At 36.4% G+C, this 20676-nt stretch overlaps 1 protein-coding gene across 7 annotated transcripts in view; it reads left to right on the top strand.

Moving 5' to 3' along the window:
• Window positions 1-20676, top strand: part of PRKDC (protein kinase, DNA-activated, catalytic polypeptide) — a 192933-nt gene that overhangs the window by 85953 nt on the left and 86304 nt on the right. For all 7 annotated transcript variants that reach the window (XM_023526089.1, XM_011385363.2, XM_011385365.2 and 4 more), the window contains 5 exons: window positions 2632-2817; window positions 3207-3311; window positions 4408-4575; window positions 6465-6592; window positions 12662-12869. In XM_023526089.1, coding sequence (XP_023381857.1) covers window positions 2632-2817; window positions 3207-3311; window positions 4408-4575; window positions 6465-6592; window positions 12662-12869 — 795 coding nt within the window. The remainder of the gene's footprint in view (window positions 1-2631; window positions 2818-3206; window positions 3312-4407; window positions 4576-6464; window positions 6593-12661; window positions 12870-20676) is intronic.

The raw sequence follows: 20676 nt of genomic DNA on the forward strand, positions 1-20676 counted from the left end.
TCCGTTCTTTTATAAATTTTTTGGTAGAATTTTCCCATGAAGCCATCTGGCCCTGTACTTTTGTTTGTTAGGAGTTTTTTGATTACTGATTCAATCTCATCTCCTTACTAGTGATTGGTCTATTCAGATTATCTATTCCTTTCTGATTCAGTCTTAGAAGTTTGTATGTTTCTAGGTATTTATACATTTCTTCTAAATTTGCCAATTTGTTGGTATATAATTGTTCACACTAGTCTCTTATGCTTCTTTGTATTTCTGTGGTGTGAGGATACCCTTTTAAATACAGGGAAGTTAAATGAAAGCCTCCCTAAATTCTGATCTTTAAAGCTTAGCCTTTCCCCACCCCAATTTGACTTCCAGAATATGGTCAGCTAGGTATATTCTCCCACGCAGGGTATTGGACTGTTTTAACAAGCCCAAGAGAAAATAAATATACTGTCCTCACTGCCCAGCTATATCAGTTCACAGCAATCATCATGGCCAGTGAGCCCTGCTCACTAACACAGTGATCGTAGTCAGTTTCTTAATATGTACCAACAGCAAAGAGTACAAAGCACCTGAAAAAAGGATTTTTAAAACTGACTGGCAGGAAAAAAGCTACTTGAAATGGAAATGTGAAAAGAAAAACTTTAGAAAGATAAAAGAAGATGCTATATCCATTGCTACTGAAAAAGTACATCAGGGAACAAAAAAGAATGCTTGGGAATTAAGCACAGGCATCAGAAATAAAATATGAATTGGGTAAGTTAAAATTTAGGAACTCTTACACAGAATAGAAGAAAAAAGACAAAATAGGAAATAGGAGAGAAAGATAAGGAAACTTGGGATCAATGTATAAGTTCCAGCACTCGGGCCTCCACCCCAGATGGTAGACAGCCTTCTTGGATAACACAGCTGGAGAAAATTTCCCAGAAATGAAGGACTTGAGCTTCCAGATGGAAGAGGGCCATTGAATGTCCAACATAGTGTATGAAAACAGCTCCACGTGGAGCACTTTTCTCGAAAATTCAGAACTCTAGAGGTTCACTATTAGAAAAGATTATGCAAAGTTTCTGTAGAAGTCCTGATTACATTAACCCATTTCCTGTTTGCCCAAAAATACTCACCAGTGGTGCTTGTGGCTGCAGCGTTGTTCCGAGATAACTCGTGTATTAACAGTCCTGACCTTACCCCCAGAGTTTGCCACAAAGTATCTTGCTTTTATTATTTTCACATCACTCTAGTATATCGATAGTCTTTGGAAACAAATGACATCATTCTATTTATAGCATTCTGTTTTTAGTAGTGGTATTTCCATTTATATAAAATAGTAACTCAGTCTCTGAAAATGTCAAATCCTAGAAAACATAGCAATCCTATACGTGATATTGAAATCATTCTCAAACAGTCCTTAGCTGAAGATACATTTAATGAATAAGATTTATGTTTACATTTTGTTACATTAGAATTAAAGATGAGTTCTATTTAGAAGTAATTCCAAGAACAGTTTTTGGGGTTTTTTTTTTTTTGCACATTGAAAACCAGTCATATTTGCTTCAGCCTGGAAGAGCGTGTTTATGTAAAATTAAATTAACACTGCCAGTGAGCTGCACTTTTTTTTTTCCCTAAATGGAAAATGGGTTAAAAGGATCAAGAAATTGGATCGTTTTTGTGTTTATAGCAGTGGATGCTATAAGTCCTGTGAGGCAGATTTTCTTCACAAATCAGGAAAGATTTCTAATTTGGAGTTCTAAATCCAGCCAGATTATCATTTACATGTGAAAGTCGACGGAAATGATTTTTAGATGTGCCAGATCTCAAAGAAATGTATTTCTGGTGTAGTTCTTACCAGAAAGCACCAAAAGAAATACTTCACTGAAATAAGACAGTCAGTTGAGAAAGAGAATGATGTTAGATCTGGGAAGTTGTTGACCTGAACTCGAGAAGTGGATGAGTCTCCTGGAGGTGTTAAAATAAGACTCAGAACGCAGAGGTCACCAACATTCAGAGTGGGCACTGCATTGTCACAGAAATGGAGCCGATAGATTTCTTGATATGTTTGGATGTCTTGAAATTTCATTAATTTGGGAGAGTTTGATGAATAATGAGGGACACGTTGAAAACAGCAAAGGAAGCAGACAGTGTTGACTTCAGGGAGATCAAAATGTGCAAGAAAGGAAAAGTTTGGGTAGTTTACAATTCAGATTATCTGTGAAAAATGTTTACATTGTCATAATGATAGGAATATTGAATATTAATCTGACCAAATAGAACGCATTATTGAAAGTTGGTGTGACAGGAAATGTGTACATGCAAGCCTACATGTATATGCTTGTCTGAATATGCAGGTGTGTGAATGTGCGTACATGTGCACATACACACATAGTCATAATGATGATGAAAGAAAGCTAATTCTTTCTCTCAGTGAGAATGCCCCCAACTAGGAGAACAAGAAATAGCAACATGAGCATGGTTTTATGGAAAAGTTGCATGTTAAAGTACTGTTCTCAGTTTGCGAAATTGTGAAGTTAATGGCTATTATAGAAATAACAGCTTCATTTTCCAAGAATAGCTTTGAAATGTAAGTAAAGTTTGTTATATATGTGTCTTCATGTTATGACTTCTTCCTCCATCACCACACATTTGTTTCAGGTGAGCACTGTTTTGAATGGTATGTTAGATCAGAGCTTCAGGAATCGGGCCACGCAGAAATACCAAGGACTGAAACTTGCAACTACAATTTTACAAAACTGGAGGAAGTGTGATTTGTGGTGGGCCAAAGATTCTGCTCCTGAAAGTAAAATGGCAGTGCTGACCTTATTGGCAAAAATTTTGCAGGTATTTAAGAGACCTTAAAAAATACAATTGTTATTTTATCCTCTGTAACTTATATCTTTAAAAATTTGATTGGAGGTTTGATAAATAAAAAATATTTTGACTAGACAATTGCTGATTATCTTATATTTTAGACTTTTCCTGTTATTTTACTTTATTATCACTTGTACTTATTATCATTTTTTATACTTTATTTTTTAGTGTACCTTTATTTTCATTGTCTTATCAGATAGTTTTAAAATATTTTAGAACAAGAATAGTCGAAATATTGTCGAAGCTCAAGAAAAAATGCGTAAGTTATTTCAGAAATTTAAAATTTTGAAAACTGTATGGTAAAGGAAATTAGCGGCATAATATAGAATTGGATCATGTTTTTATTTTCTCTCCTTTAGATTGATTCATCCATATCTTTTAATGTAAATCACAGTGCATTTCCTGGCGTCTTTACAACATATACTACTCTACTTGCTGATTCGAAATTGGGTCTACATTTAAAGGTAAGTATTAAAAACATGTTTTTTCCCATTATATTCTTCCTTACTTTCCTATTTTAGTACATTTGTGATGTTTTCTGCAATGGCAAGTTTCAAACGTTCCAAAGCAGGGAGACTAGTACAGTAAACCCCCATGTACCTGTTATGCATCCTCATAGCTGTCTGTCTATGGTCATGTTTGTTTCAAATGTACAGTCAGTCACTCCAGGCCATGACTTTGAAGGAAACCCCTGGTATCATGTTATCTGATCTTTACATACTTTAGTATGTCTCTCCAAAAGATAAGTATAATTACATGAGGTTATCATACTTAGAAGAATTAATATTTGTCTTTGCATATCAGTGATTTAAATTGGCTTTTTTGAGAATGCTATATTAATGAGTGACAGAATTTTAACTTAATTTTTGTATTAATAAGTAATATAAAATATCTTGGTAATTTTTAGGTCAAGAACATAATAAACATTTTAACTTTAAAGTCCTTTAATAATTAGATTTTACACTCTAATAAAATGTGGCCTTATTCAAAACTGTCTCTTTACTGGACCATGAGGATTTTCTTTGCAATGTTCCACTCTATGTGATTAGTCAAGTTTCTCATATCTCAGTATGAGGGAGTCTGGGAACTTATCTGCCACACAAGGGAGATAGGAAACAACACCTCGTTTCTTTTAAGCTCAGTATGAAGTTCTGAGTTCTGCAAGAGATATTTGTTAATTACCCCATAGGTTATAGGTTATTTAAAATGTTCTTTCCACTCAACACAGTATATTTCTACTAGAGTCTATATTTTTAGGAGAAATAGCATACAGAATCATCATACGTGTGTGTGTGTGTGTGTGTGTGTGTGTGTGTGTGTGTGTGTGTGTGTGTGTGTGTATGACACTGAGTTGGCCCACTTAACCCTTTAGAGTAGAAGCCATGATACAGCATTGCATTCAGGTTGGTTTTTGATGTTCTAGAAGGTATTTTGAAGTCTTTCATTGAATCTACCCAGTGCTTTATTTGCAGTCTTTAGAAACAGTAATTTATCTTATTCTGTAAGATCTGTAAGCCAACCACAACTAGTGCAATTTCATATGTCTGCATTGCTTCACAGGGTCAAGCAGTAATTCTTCTTCCATTCTTCACCAATCTAACTGGAGACAGTCTTGAGGATCTTAAGCATGTTCTTGAAAAGCTCATCATTTCTAATTTCCCTATGAAGTCTGAAGAATTTCCCCCGGGAACTCTGCGGTACAATAATTATGTGGACTGCATGAAAAAGGTTAGTTTTTAGTAGTACCAAATAAAAGTAAAATATTAGGGCTTTTTTTTTTTCTGTTACATTTCTTGATGAAAAGAAGAAAATGAAATATTCGGAATTAGAAGTGTTCTAACTTTAAGAATTCAATTTAATTCATTTTGAAAGCTGGATATCTATGAAGGTAGATGATTATCAAAATCCTTTAGAATTAATTTTTTTCCCCTAATTTAAAATTTGAAGTATTTTATACATAAACATATTGTGACATGCTTTATGGATGATATATAAATCTTAAAGAATAATACTAAAAAGAGCTAAGAAATAGAATATTGTCAGTATGTTTCAGTTTCTAAAATTGAGTACTGGTTATTTGAGAAACATACAGTGATTATCACCCATATTAATTAATATATAGTTGAAGATCCCTGAAATATCAATGGCTTAAAGTGGTAGATTATTTCTCTCTTCTATGCAGTTTTAGTTTGATGACTTAAGATAGCTTTACAGTTAGCAGAGGCCAGTCTTCCTTTACCTTTTTCTCTTTCATCTTCTGTACATAGCTTCTATCTCATACAGAATAGCTGCTCTAGCTCCTGCTATCTTCTTTTCCCTTCCAGCCAACAAGAGGTGGGGAACTATAACACAGAACACATTTCTTCATTTTAAGGGCTTAATCCAGAATTTGCATATACCAATTCTGCTGGTATTCCATTTGCCACATACATTTGTAAGCAAGGCTGTGAATGTTGTTATTTTGGGCAACTGTATTCTCATACTCGAGTTCAACCAGTAAAGGAAAACTTGGACAGTGACCATTGGAGGGTGGGTAGTTGTCTGCCGTACTCATGATGGACTGAGCCCTGAGCCAATGTCTGAATACTTAAAAATAATGAAGACACCGTTTTTGTTTTCAAAGTGCTTAGAGGAAAGCAAGGAAGAAACAGAAACAAAAAAACAAATGATTAAAACACACTTTACTAAATGGTAGGATAGAGATAAACATATGATATAGGTGTGGCAGATTATATTTTCCAAAGATGGCTGATTTTTCCATGGAGAAACAAAGTCTGATTTTCCTTCCATTTTGTATGCGTTGGCCTCATAACAAAAAGAATGCAGTAGAAGTGATGCTGTGTGACTACCAAGACTAGTTATTAAAGGCTTGCAGCTTCCACCAGACTTTCTCTCTTTCATGGATCTTTTGTTTGTGGGACCCAGTCACCATCCTGAAAGGAAGCCAAGCAGCCACAGGAAAAAGAAATTCAGAAGTAACTGGGTCAACAAAGGGAACACATCAAAGAAACTGTACAGATTAGCTTCAAAGATGAAAGAGAAGGTGTTGTATTCATTAAATAGAACAAATAAGGACTCTTGGAAATTAAATATATAAAAGCAAAATTTTAAAAAAATCTTCACAGAATAGGAGATAAAATTGAGTATATCTCCTAGAAAGTAGAATAAATAAGACATCGAGATGGAAAGTGGGAGAATAAAGATGAAAATGTCAGATGAACAGCTAGACGTCTGCTGTGCAATGATGATGGTGTGGAAAAGACACACATCTCTAGAATAAAAGAGCCCACAGAGAACCTGGAATGGTGAAGGAAAATGACCTCAATTAAGGCACATAATTATGGAATTTCAGAACCTGAGGTTAAAGGAAGATCCTAAAAGTTATTAGAGGGGAAAATACCTGTAAAACCTTAAAGATCAAAGCTCATATATTTAACAAACATTATATACCAAGCATTCATTATATCTGCAAAAATTACAAAAATATTACCTTGACTCCCAATTTGTTAATTCTCTGTAAAATTGTTATAATTTTCTATTTTTTTTATTAGAACTGTTAAAAACAACAAATGAAAATTCAACAAAGTTATCATTGTTTCTTTTTTTTTCTTTCGTAGTTTCTAGATGCATTGGAATTATCTCAAAGTCCTATATTGTTGCAGTTGATGACAGAAATTCTTTGTCGGGAACAGCAACATGTTATGGAAGAATTATTTCAGTCCACTTTCAAAGAGATTGCCAGAAAGTAAGTTATTCTATTCTAGTCTGGGATGCCACAAACAACATTTTATTTCTGTGGGAAATTATCTTCTCTGTTCCAAAAAAAGTTGAGTGGCAATTGCAGTCAGCTTTTACAACTCAATTTTATTTTGTACTGTTTTGTGTTTTGTAAGAAAAAAAGACTTTTATCCTGAAAGTTTCAAAAATACTCAGAGCTAAATTTAAAACTATAAGTGAACCTCCAGATTAAACAGGCCTTAGCATTTTCGGACTTTATCAGTACTTTTATGTTTGGCTTCCTTATTCAGCATGTTTTTGAGGTTCATCCATAATATAGCATGAATTAATAGTTTATTTTTACTGAGATTTTAAAAAATTGTGACAATTAAACAACTATAGAACATTCTACACAATGCAGAATACACATTCTTTTTGAGTACACAGGTAACATTCTTCAGGACAGGCTATATGGTAGGCCATTAAATAAGTCTTAATAAATTTATAGAAATTTTGAAATCTTACAAAATATGTTTTCTGACCACAACTAAATTAGAAATCAACAACAAAAGGAAGTGTGGGAATACAAAAACATTTCTGAATAACCAACTAATTAACAACTTTTTACATAACCCTTGCATGAAGGAAGAAACAAAGGAAATCAGATAGTACTTTGATCTAAATAAAATAAGAATAAAGCATATCCAAATGTCTGAGATGCAGCCGAAGCAGTGCTTAAAGGGAAAATTGTTTCTTAACGCCAATATTAGAAAGTAAGAAATATCCCATATCTAAGGAAAAAAATCCGAAGGCAAGCAGAAGGAAGGAAATAATAAAACTGAGAGTGAAAATCAGTAAAATAAAAATCAGTAAATGGTAGAGAAAAAATCAGTGAAACCAAAAATTAGTTCTTTGAAAAGGTAAATGAGAAATTTTTAGCTAGATGACAAATCAGGAGTAGTACAGTTCACAACGGAGTTCCAGTCAAGATAGCAGAGTAGGTAAACTGCTTGCTTACTCCTACTCCCACATCAAAATTACAAATAAATTAGAGAACAGTCATCATTGAGAAAACCTGAAGACGAGCTAAATAGAATTCCTGTAACTAAAAATATATACATGAAGCCACCTAAAATTGATAGGAAGGGCAGACATCTAGAATGGATGCATCCTACACCCATGGTGTGGTGGTTAAGAAGCAGAAAGAATATCTGCTGCGGAGGTCTCCGTTGAGTAGTGAAAGTTTCCTCACTCAGTCACAAATTCACTCGCTCTAACACCGGTATAGGGGCAGCAGCTCACAAAGTGCAGGGGTTATACAGGGAGGAACTGAACTGACTTAACTTCATGGTGAGGGCTGGAGGAGCAGGGTTAGGAGCAGCTCTCTTTGGGGACAGAAGCACTGGCAGGCGCCACTGTGCTTTTGTGAGCTCCCCTCCCACCCAGCCGGTCCAGTACAAGTGGGCATGAAATCTGAGTCTCCATCAACCTGGCTTACATCGTTTGCCCCACCCTGGTGATTCCCTGGGACCCCGCCCCACCCAACTTGCTCACCAGGCCAGAGCCTCTTCCAGTGGCTCCTCCACACAAGCAGCCTGCCTTGGCTTGTACTGCAGACTTTCCCCAAATCTCTCAAGGTCCAAAAATCCCAAACAGGCAGTGGCTGGCTTCAGCGAGCTTTGTAGCTCTTGCTCAGTGGCCCAAACCCAGCACAAAAGGCGACCTGTCTCAGCTTGCACTGTAACTCCCATCACGTGGCCCCAGGCCTGGCATAAGCATTGGCCAGTCTGGGTCAACAAAGTAGCCACAAGCCCGGTGCAAGTGGCAGCAGGCCTCGGTCTGCAGAGTATCCTCTCCCAGACACCTCCAAAACCAGCACAAGCAGCAGCCAACCTCAGATCACTCTGTAGCACCTACCAAGAGGCCCCAAGCCCGGCACAAGTGGTGGCTGACCTTGGCCTGCACCAAAGCGCCTCCCAAGAGGATCTAAAACCAACACACATGGTGGCCGGCATCAGATCACACCAAAGCACCACCCAACCGGCTTCACCAATGACACACCTGAAAAAGCAGACTCGATGGCACCAGAGCATCGTTAAAGGTACTCTCTCTCTGTGGGGTCAGTCCCCGCACAACAGTTTGTCCACCGCAGTCACAAACAGCCTTCACAGCTGCTCAACCTGACTGACTGACTGACGTGGGAACAGTAACTGAAAGGGGGGAACACAAACCCACATGGTGAACACCCCTGGGGCACCCAACTCAGGTGACCAGGGAGACTACCACTGGGCCCCACAGGACACCTTCTACATAAGGCCGCTCTGTCAAGACCAAGAGAGGGAGCATATCTACCAAATAAACAGAAACAAATACAGAGAGTCAGCAAAAGTGAGGAGACAAAGAAACTTGTCTCAAATGAAGGAACAGGATGTAACTCCAGAAAAAGAACTAAACGAAATGGAGACAAGCAGTCTACCAGATGCAGAGTTCAAAATACTGGTTACAAGGATGCTCAATGAACTTAGAGGAAGAATAAAGGAACTCGGTGAGAACTTCAGCAAAGAGATAGGAAACATAGAAATGGAGACAGAAAACATAAAAAAAAAAATGTCAGAAATGAATACAGAACTGAAACGAAGACAATATAAGAAGGAATCGAAATCTGTTTAGATGAAGCAGAAGAGCGAATCAGTGATCTGGAAGACAAAGTAGCGAAAAACACCCAATTGGAACAGCAGAAAGAAAAAAGAATTTTTAAAAATGAGGATAGTTTAAGGAACCTCTGGGAAAACATCAGGCATACCAACATTTGCATCACAGGTGTACCGGAAGGAAAAAAGGAGAGCAGGAGATTGAAAACATATTTGAAGAAGTAATGACTGGAAACTTTCCTAATCTGCTGAAGTAAATTGACATACAAGTCCGGAAGTGCAGAGAGTCACAAATGGAAAACACGTAAACATGGAGGGGGTGAGTGATTTTAGAATGTGTTCAAACTGAAGCAGCCTTGGCTGCTGTAAACTTATATGAAGCACATAGCAACCACAAACCAAAAATCTATAAGAAATACACGAGGATAAAGAGAAAGGAATTCAAACATAACAAGCGATAGAAAGTTATCAGCATAAAAGAGGAGAGAGCAAGAGAATAAGAACAGAGATGAACTACAAAAATAACCAGAAAACAATAAAATGGCAGTAACTACATACCTGTCAATAATCACTTGAAACGTAAATGGATTGAACGCACCCGTACACCTGCTTGCCTACAAGAGGCGCTCTCTTCAGATCAAAAGACATACACAGGCTGCAAGTAAATGGATGGGGAAAGGTATTTCATGCAAATGGAAACAAACAAACAAAAAGCTGGGGTAGTAGTAATACTTCTATCAGACAAAACAACCATTGAAAGAAAGGCTGTACCAAAAGATAGAGGACCTTACATAATGACAAAGGGATCAGTCCAGCAAGATAATACAACTCTTGTAAACATCTATGGACCCCCCCCAACCAAATGGCAGCTAAATAGCAACCAAAAAGCAAATATTGACGGACGTAAAGGGGGAGAGATCAACTATGAGATGACAATGGTAGGCGACTGTAAGACCCCAGTGAATTCGATGGATAGATCGTCTAGACAGAAAATCAACAAGGAAAAGTGGCTGAATCGAGAAGAGACAAAATCTGAACAGACTGAGAACTACTAACGAAATCAAATCAGAAATCAAAAACCTCCCAATGAACAAATGTCTTGAACCAGGCTTCACAGGAGAATTTTATCAAACATTCAAAGAAGAAAAAAATCCCTATCCTTCTCAAACTGTTCCAAAATCTGAAGAGGAAGGAAGGCACCCAGACTCATTTTACAAGGCCACCATTACCCCGATACCAAACCAGACAAAGACGTTTCAATATAAGAAAATTATAGGCCAATATCCTTGGTGAACATAGATGCAAAAATTGTCGAAAAATATTAGCAAATCAAATTCAGCAGTGCATTAAAAGGATCATTAACCATGATCACGTGGGATTTATTCCTGGATGCAAGGTTGGTTTACTATCTGCAAAACAATTAACACGATTCACCACATAAGCAAAATGAAAGATAAAAGTCAAATGAACATATCCATACATGCAAAATAAATTTTTTTTTGACAAAATCCAACATCTGTTTAGGATGAAAAAAAGAAAAACTCAGCAAAGTGGAAAAAAAAAGAAAAACTCAGCAAAGTGGAACGTACCTCAAAATAATACAGGCCACATATGACTAACCCGCAGCTAACACCATACTCAATGGTGAAAAGCGGAAAGCTTTTTCTAATCAGTAACAAGACAAGAATGTCCACATTCACCACTTTTATTCAGCACCATAGTGGAAGTCCTAACCGGAGCAATCAGACGAGAAAAAAATATATAATGCTGTCGTTATTTGCAGATGACATGATACTGTATGTAGAGAACCCAAAAGGTTCCATCAAAATTTTGAATAAATGAAATCAGCAAAGTACCAGAAAATAAAATTAATATTCAGAAATCAGTTGCATTTTTATACACCAATAATGAACTATCAGAGAGATTAAGAAATTAACAATCCGATTACAATTGTGTCAAAAAAAAAGCAAAAATACCTAGGAATAAATTTAACTAAGGAGGTAAAAGACCTGTACTGGGAAAACTGTTGAAAATGAACCATTAACCATTGAAAATGAAGGTACAGGTTGGAATTGGAATGTAGTAACCTGCGTATCCATTAATAGACCAATGGATAAAGAAGATATGGTACATATATACCAGGGAATATTACTTAGTTTTTTTCAAAATCTGTTTAATTATTGCATGGACATATCATAGTTTTTCGAAGCAGTCCCCTATTGATGGACTTTTAGGTTCAGTCTTTTCCTATTAAAAGTAATGTCACAGTGAATAGCCAGCCCTATGTATGTATCATTTGTATTTTGCCAATATACCTTTGGTGTAGATTCCAAAACATAAGTGAGAAGTTAAATACATTTGTAATTTTGCTACTCATTATCACATCCTTTTTTCGGGGGCTATTTTATTGACATTCCCTCCATCAATATATGGAAGGTTTATTCGATCATAGTCTTACCAATAGAGTATATTGGCAAATATTTGGATATTTTTAAATTTTAGAAGTGAGGAAGAATCGCTCAAGGTTCTTTAATTTGTATTTTATTATGAGTGAAATAGAGCATATATTCATATATTTAATGCTCATTTGCTCATTTCCATTTCAGTAAACATTCTGTTGTCCCATCTTAAAAATCAGGTTTTTTATCTTTATGTTGCTGTTTTTCTCCTTTTAGCTTTCTGTATGAATCCGATGTTTTAGGGCTGTGCATCTCTACTGTGCTCAATAGCAGGAAGCTCCTCAAGACAATTTAAATCAAGACAGTGCCCAAATGAATATTTAGAAAGCCCATGTAGCATCTAGTAGTATCCCACAACCTTAAAATTTTATGACTCGATTGCTTTCTGAATCTAATATTTTTGCCCTGATTCATAACAAACTTCTGAGCATCAGGATTTTAGAAACAGAAAGGATTTTAATAATTACTTAGTCCTAAAGTCTCATCTTTATGGATAAGGAAACTAATTCTGTAGTCTTAATTTATAGATAAAACCTTATAGGTGATCACTAAAATATCTTATTTCCCAGATGAGAGAATGAAGGACTAGCTGAATATATCTCTGTAAATGAAACAGAAATGGAAGTTTATTTATAGGAAGACACTAACATTTTTAAATCATAATTCATGAGTTTCATATTCTTTAAATGTGATTATCTTTAGACTCTTCGAAAGCCTTCCAGGTAATCTCTGAACAAGACCAGATTTTAAAGTAAATGAAAAACATTCTTCCTTCTAATGTCTAAATTTGTCATAAAGGTTTCTGGGCATGAGTAACATAATATGGTTCAGGTACAAATAATTCTTGTATTTTATGGTTTATATATATATTTAACCTTTAAAGTTATTTTGTAATTCTTAATCATTGGCATTTAATTTGCTCATTATGGAATAGGCACTCATAATTTATTTGTTGAGAGCATGAATGTTTATATACTTTTTTCTTAGGAGTTCATGTGTCACACAGTTCAACCTTCTGGAAAGTGTGTACAGAATGTTCAGGAGGGATGACCTGCTTTCAAATACCACTCGCCTAGCATTTGTAGACCGTTCTCTCCTCACTCTGCTATGGCACTGTAGCCTGGATGCTTTGAGAGAATTTTTTTGTAAAATTGTGGTGGATGCCATTGATGTGTTGAAATCCAGATTTATAAAGGTATCATACATCTATTATTAAATTAAATGATAATAAGAATTGATAGATCTCTTCAATCAGTATCAATACAAACTGCCATGTTGGTTCACTCAAAGGTTTTCTATTTCGCTGGGAGCATTACTTCTATATTTATTATTATCTTTTATTTACTTTTTATTTTTATTTTTTATGGTGATATTGTTAACGAAATCCAATAAGTTTCACCTGTACACTTTAACAGTAAGGCATATCTATATTTACACTATGTGTTCACCTCCCATAGTTAGATTTCTTTCTGTCACCACACATTTGACCCCATTTACCCTTCCCCCCTCTCCTCTGGTAACCACTAGTCTGTTTTCCATGTTCATTGGTCTCTGTTTGTTTGTCCTGTTCATTTGTTGCTTTTAGGTTTATATCCAAAATATAAGTGATATCATATGACTTTCAACTTTTTCTGTCTGGCTTATTCTCCTTAGCGTGATTATCTTGAGGTCCATCCATGTTGTCACAAATGGCAGTATTTCATTTCTTCTTGTGGCTGAGTAATATTCCATTGTATATATGTACAGAGTTTCTTTAGCTAATCATCTATCATAGGACACTTCGATTCCTTCCATGTCCTGGCCACCGTAAATAATGCTGCTATGAACATCGGTGTGCAAATATCTTTTCGGATATGAGTTTTCAAGCCTTTGGGGTAAATACTCAGTAGAGGGATTGCTTGATCATATGGTAGATCAATTATTAGTTTTTTGAGGAATCTCTGTACTGTTTTTCATAGTGACTATACCATCAACATTGTATGAGAGTTCCATTTTCTCTGCATCCTCTACAACATTTATTATTACTTGTCCTGTTGATTATAGCTATTTTAACGGATATGAGATGGCATCTCATTGTGGTTTTCATTTACATTTTTTCCCTAATAGCTAGTGATGTTGAGCAACTTTTGAAAAATTTCTTGGCCATTTATATGTCCTCTAGGGAGAAGTGTCTGTTCAGGTCCTCTGCTCACTTTTTAATTGGATCATTTTTTTGTTGTTTTTATTGACTTGTATGAGTTCCTTGTATATTTTGGATATTAGGCCCTTATCGGAGGTGTCACTTGCAAGTATATTTTCCCATTTGGGTGATTGTCTCTTTACTTTGTTCATTGTTTCTTTGCCTGAGTGGAAGCTTTTTAGTTTGATGCAGTCCCATTCATTTATTTTTGCTTTTATTTCCCTTGCCTTTGAGGTCAAATTCATAAAATCCTCTTTAAGTCCAAGGTCCTTGAGTTTAGTTCCTATGTTTTGTTCTATGCATTTTATTGTTTCAGGTCTTACATTCAGGTCCTTAATCCACTTTGAGTTAATTTTGGTATATGGTGATAGACAACAGTCTAGTTTCATTCTTTTGCAGGTGACTTTCTAGTTTTCCCAGCACCATTTATTGAAGAGACTTTCCTTTCTCCACTGTTATGTTTTTGTCTTTTTGTCGAAAATTATTTGCGCATATAAACATGGGATTTTTACCAGATTCTTGATTGTGTTCCACTGGTCTGTGCATCTGCTTTGCTGCCAATACCATGCCGTTTTGATTACTGTCGCTTTGTGTAGTATACTTTGAAGTGGGGCAGAGTGATGCCTCCAGCCTCGTTCTTTTTTCTCAGGATGGCTTTGGCAGTTTGGGGTCTTTTGTGCTTCCATACAAATCTGAAGATTTTTTTGTTCTATTTCTTTAAAGAATGCCAATGGGATTTTGATAGAGATTACTTAAACCTGTATAATGTTTTAGGTAATATGATCATTTTAACTATGTTGATTCTTCCAATCCAAGAACACGGAATATCTTTCCATTTCTTTGTATATTCTTTGATTTCTTTTAATAGGGTCTTGTAGTTTTCATTATATAGATCCACGTGTTTCGTTAGATTTATTCCTAGATATTTTATTCTTTTTCTTGCAATTACAAATGGAATTATTTTTTCCACTTCTTTTTCTGATACTTCATTATTAGAGGATAGGAACGCTACGGATTTTTGAACGTTGATTTTGTATCTAGAGACTTTACTGTAGTTGCTTATTGTTTCTAGTAGTGTTTTTGTGGAGTCTTTAGGGTTTTGTATATAGAGAATGATGTCATCCGCAAATAATGACAGTTTGACTTCTTCGTTTCCTATTTGGATGCCTTTTATATCTTTCTCTTTTCTTATTTCACTTGGCTAGGACCTCCAATGTTATATTGAATAACAGTGGCGATAGTGGACAGCCTTGCCTTCTTCCTGATCTTGGAACATTTTTAGTTTTTCGCCATTAAGTATAATGTTGGTTGAGGGGTTGTCTTATATGACCTTTATGATGTTAAGATACTTTCTTTCTCTACCAATTTTGTTAATTGTTTTAATCATAAATGGATGCTTTATCTTGTCAAAGGCCTTTTCTGCATCTATTGATATGATCATATGATTCTTATTTTTTAGTTTGTTTATGTGGTGTATCACATTAATCGGTTTGCATATGTTGAACCATCTCTGTTCCTCTGGGATGATGCTAACTTGATCGTGGTGTATAATCTTTTTAATACGTTGTTGTATTCGGTTCACTAGTATCTTATTTAGGATTTTTACATCTGTGTTCCTGAGAGATATTCGTCTGTAGTTTTCTTTTTTTGTGTGTTATCTTTACCAGATTTTGGTATCAGAGTGATATTGGCCTCATAAAATGAGTTGGGAAGTATTGCCTCCTCTTCAATTTTCTGGAAGAGTTTGAGGAGAATAGGTATTCAATCTTATTCGAATGTTTGATAGCATTCAGTGGTGGAACCATCTGGTCCTGGACTTTTACTTTGTGGTAGGTTTCTGTTGATTGTTTCAACTTCCATACTGCTGATTGGTCTATTTAGATCTTTCAGTTCTTTTTGATTCAATCTAGGAAGGTTGTATTTTTTTAAGTACGTGTCCATTTCTTCTAGGTTATTAAATTTGGTGTTACGTACATTTTACAGTATTTTTGTGTCATCCTTTGCATTTCTGCGGTGTCTCATAATTTCCCCTCTTTCATCTCTGATTTTGTTTATTTGTGTCCTTTTTTTTTCTCTTTAGTGAGTCTAATTTTATTAACTTCTCAAAGAACTAGTTCTTTATTGCATTTATTTTTTCTATTTTTTTTTTGTTTTGTTTTCAATTTCACTTCTGTCTGCTCTAATTTTGATTATTTCTTTCCTTCTGCTGACTTTAGCCTTCATTTTTTCTTCCTTTTCTAGTTTTTTAAGATGAAGCATTAGGCTGTTTATTTGGGCTCGTTCTTGTTTTTGGAGGTAGGCCTATAATGATATGAACTTTCCTCTTATGACTGCTTTTGTGGTGTCATAGAAGTTTTGATATGTTGTGCTGTCATTATCATTTGTTACTATGTATCTTTTGATCTCTCCTTTTATTTCTTCTCTGACCCAGTTATTCTTCAATAGTAGCATGTTGTTTAATCTTCATGTATTTATAGTCCTTTCTGCTTTATTTTTTATAGTTGATCTCTAGTTTCAAAGCATTATGATCAGAGAATATGGTTGGTATGATTCCAACCCTCTTATATTTTTGAGGCTATCTCTGTGTCTCAGTATGTGGTCAATTTTGAGAATGTTCCATGTGTACTAGAGAAGAATATATAAGCAGCTGTTTTGCGATGGAAGGCTCTGTAAATGTCAGTTAACTCCGGTTGGTCTAATATGTAGGTCCCCTGCTACGATCGTGTTTTGGTCTGTTTCTCCCTTTAGTTCTGTTAGAAATTACGTATTTCGGGGCTCCCTTATTGGGAGCATAGATATTAATGTGTTATTTCTTATTGGTGAATGATTCCCTTTATCATTATGAAGTGTTCCTCAGTATCTTTCTTGACCTTGTTTATTTGAAGTCTATTTCATCTGATATTAGTACCGCTACACCCGCTTTTCTCTGAATGCCATTTGCTTGGAATATCATTTTTCACCCTTTCACTTTGAGTATATATTTGTCTTTGGAGCTGAGATGTGTCTCCTGGAGGCAGCATAGAGTTGGGTTTTGTTTTTTGATTCTGCATCTCTGTGTCTTTTTATTGGTGAGTTCAGTCCATTTACCTTTAGAGTGATTATTGAAATACGAGGTCTTCATATAGTCATTTTATCTTTTACTTTCTGGTAGTTCGGTTATTTCCATTGCTTCCTTGTCCTTGCATTTCTGTTTTCTTTATTTTGGTCGAGTTTCGTGTGTTTTCCCTCTAGTTTTTCTTGTTTTATGTTATATACTTCAGTTTTGAATCTTTGGTGTGTGGGTTACCATTACGAATATGTAAAGGATAGTTATAGCTATGCAGTCGTCCATTTTCTTCTGCGCATGCCCTATTCCCATTCTGCCTTTGCAAATTTGGATCTTTGAATCCTCCCCTTTTCAGTCATCATTGTCTCAGTTTGTCCCTCTGTATGCTGATCGTTCATTGCTACCTTGCTATAGCAGTTCTCTTCTTACTCTTTAAGCTATAGTGCCATGTTCTTAGTAAGAGTTGCACTTCTCTGTTTCTATTGCCTTAGACACCTTACTCCTAATTATGTATTTTTTCTTTTTTGTCATTTTATTTAAGGTGCGTTGACCCCTTTTAGTATTTCCTGTAGTTCAAGCCTCGTAGTGGAGAATTCCCTCAACTTTTTTATGTCTGGAAAGGTCTTTCTTTCTCTTTCATATCTAAAGGAGAGCTTTGCTGGATACATTACTCTAGGCTGGTAGTTCTTTTTACTTAATAATTTTCAAACTTTTAAAGTTTGTGCTGAGAAGTCCGACGATAATCTGATGGGTTTTCCTTTAACTTACCATGGTTTTTTTCCCTCACTGCCCTGAGAATTCTATCTTTGTAATTGATTTTTGTTAATTTTAATACAGTGTGCCTTGGTAAAGGCCTTTTTGGGTTGAGATAATTGGATATTCTGTTGGCTTATCAAATTCCAAGCTCTAGCTCATTCCTTAGATTTGGGATATTCTTGTCCACTATTTGTCTGAAAATGCTTTCTAGTCCTGCTCTTTTTCTTTGCCTTCAGAAATGCCCATTATTCTTATGTTTCCTCTCCTGATGGTATCAGCTAGTTCTTGAATTTCTCTTTCATTATTTTTCATTCTTCAGTTTCTCTCTTCTTCATTCTGATGTATTTCTAGATTTCTGTCACTATTCCTTTCCTTCAATTAGTCAACTCTCTTTCCAAAGCTCATTATTTCATTTTTCAACTCTTACAGTGTTTTTTTGTTGTTGTTTTTTGTTTTTGTTTTTTTTTTATCTCCAGAAGATCTATTCTGTTCTTTTTGAGGGTTTCAACGTCTCCTTGCTAAAGAACTCATTCTGCTCATCTAGTTGTTTTTTTAGTTCCTGAAATTGTTGATATGACTCATTCTGGATCTCACTGAATTTTTTCAGAAGTACCGTCCAGAATTTTCTGTCATTTAAGTCACATATTTCTATGTCTGTAAGCTTGTTTTCTGGAGATTTTTCTTTCTTTCTGAGCTGCCTTGTCACCTTGGTTGTTCTTGGTGTTTCATGGACTGTTTCTCCGCCTGGGCATTAATGGTAGTGTAACTGCTTTTTTTTCCCCCAGAAAGAAGATTTATTATATAAAGATCTCTCTTTAGCCTGTTGCAAGGAAGGCGCTTTTCTTTTGATTTCCTAGTTGGTGGCATCTAAGCCTTTTGGATCCCTGCTTTATATAAAGCCTTAATAATGCCTTTTTTTTTCCCCTTACAGATGTTTAATCACCTCATCTCAGTCCCTGTCAGTGTTAGCGACAGTTTCGGTAGTGTTTGCTCAGATTCCCCTGGGGCTCCCTGGTTTTTGGTCTCAGAGAGTATGGGGGTGGCCCTCTGGGTTCGGGTTTGGGGGCTGTAGCTCAGCCTTGGTTTTGCAACCGTGGCCGGTAAAAATCAACTATTTTTTCTCTCATCCCCGCTTCTCTGCTTTCTGCCCTGATGACTGGGCCCTACCTCCAGCCATCTGCGGGGAGCTCACAGCACTCCCAGGCAGGGCTGTTCAGGGAACTCGCTCCACCTTCTCCCCTCCCCCTCCTCCTGCAGGGAGCTCTGGCTGTGAGAAGGAGCTTCTTTATTTCTCCCAGCCCACTGCCCGACACCCGGGGTTCAGACCTGTGGTAACTCTTATGTGCACATCCCACGCTCAGACGTGCTGGTGTGCAGTTTGGGTGTTTTTTGTTGAGTTTTAGATGTTCAGCTTATTGTTGTTTCAAGGATCGAGATCAGGGCACATTTCTCAGTCTGCCATGTTTCTCCAAACTACCTCTGCATTTAGATAACAGCCTGTGGTTACATAGGATCTGCATTAGTTTCCTGAAGCTACTATAATAAATTATCACAAATGTGGCTTATAGCAACCGAATTTGTTCTCTCACAGTTTTGGAGGCCAGATCAGAAATCAGTTTAATTGGGTTGAAATCAAGGTGTTGCCAGGGCTGCGCTTACTTTGGAGGCTCTATAGGAAAATCTATTTCTTGCCTCTTGTAGCTTCTGTAGCCTGCCAGCATTTGGCTTGTGGCTACATCACTCTTGTTTCTCCTTATGTGATCACATTGCTTCCTCCTTTTTTGTCTAATCTCTCTTTCTGCCTCCTTATAAATATGTGATTGCATTTAGGGCCTCCTTAATCTCCCCATCTTGGGATCGTTTACTTAATTCCATCTGTATAATCATTTTTTTTTTTTTTGTCAGATAAGATAATATTCACAAGTTCCAGGGATTAAAACATGGATATTTTTGAGGCTGTTATTCAGCTCAATACAGTTCACCTCCCCAAATATTTCCACTTGCAGACTAGATTTATCCTATCCCAACATCCCCCCAAATTTAAATTCATTAAAGCATCAACTTTGAAGCCCAAAATCTCATTTAAATATCATTTGCTGACCCAAATCTCACCATCTAAATGATATAAATCCGATATGGGTGAGATTCTGGGTATGATTCCTCTTGGGGCAAAATTCTCTCCATCTGACCTATGAAACTAGGAAACAAATTATTTGCTTCCTTAATACAGTGGTGGGACTGGCATAGGATGACAATTACAGACATTTCTATTCCAAAAAAGAGAAAATGGAGGTAAGAAAGGAGTTAGTATTTCAAAGAAATATCAAAATTAAATTCTGTTAGGTTTCACAGCCTGAGAATAATGCTCTGTGGCCTGAAGCCCTGCCCCTCTGGACCAGAGTCTCCATCCATGGAGTCATTCTTTTTTCTTGAAGGATAGCATATGTTTGCAGCTGAGTATTTTATCAATATAATTCTTGCTTATAGAATTTTGGGAGTACAGTAGCCTTTTTTCATTTCATCTGGAAATGTTTCCTCTGGTTTAACATTCTCAAAAACCTTGTAATTCTCTTATGTATGTCTGGAGATTTACTCCAATAGACAAAAGAGAGTCATCCACTGATATCTGCTAGATAATTTTATCTCTATTCCTGGTTTCTGCTGAAATAATCGAGGGCACCCGTGAGTCACATACTTAATTTTTTTTTTCCTCCTCTTTAATTCTCTCCCCCCCTCCACCCCTAACCTATGGATGTTGCCATTCCCCTTAAGAACTGGATCTCTGAAGGCAGGACGTCTCCTCCCACATGCTCATGGCATGCACCGAGGCCTGACACCCCTGGTGCACCCTGGGGGCCTGGCGCATCTGGGGTATGGTCGATGGCTCTACCTGGGACGCGAACCCAGAACCTTCTGCGTGTAAACCAGACATGCTAACCAGTACACTATGGAACCACCCTCACATACTTAATTTTTTCAGCGCTAGCCACAGATTGTCCAGCCACACCCTTGGTCTTCTAT

Source organism: Pteropus vampyrus, unplaced genomic scaffold, assembly GCF_000151845.1.
Source record: "Pteropus vampyrus isolate Shadow unplaced genomic scaffold, Pvam_2.0 Scaffold702, whole genome shotgun sequence".
NCBI lineage: Eukaryota > Metazoa > Chordata > Mammalia > Chiroptera > Pteropodidae > Pteropus > Pteropus vampyrus.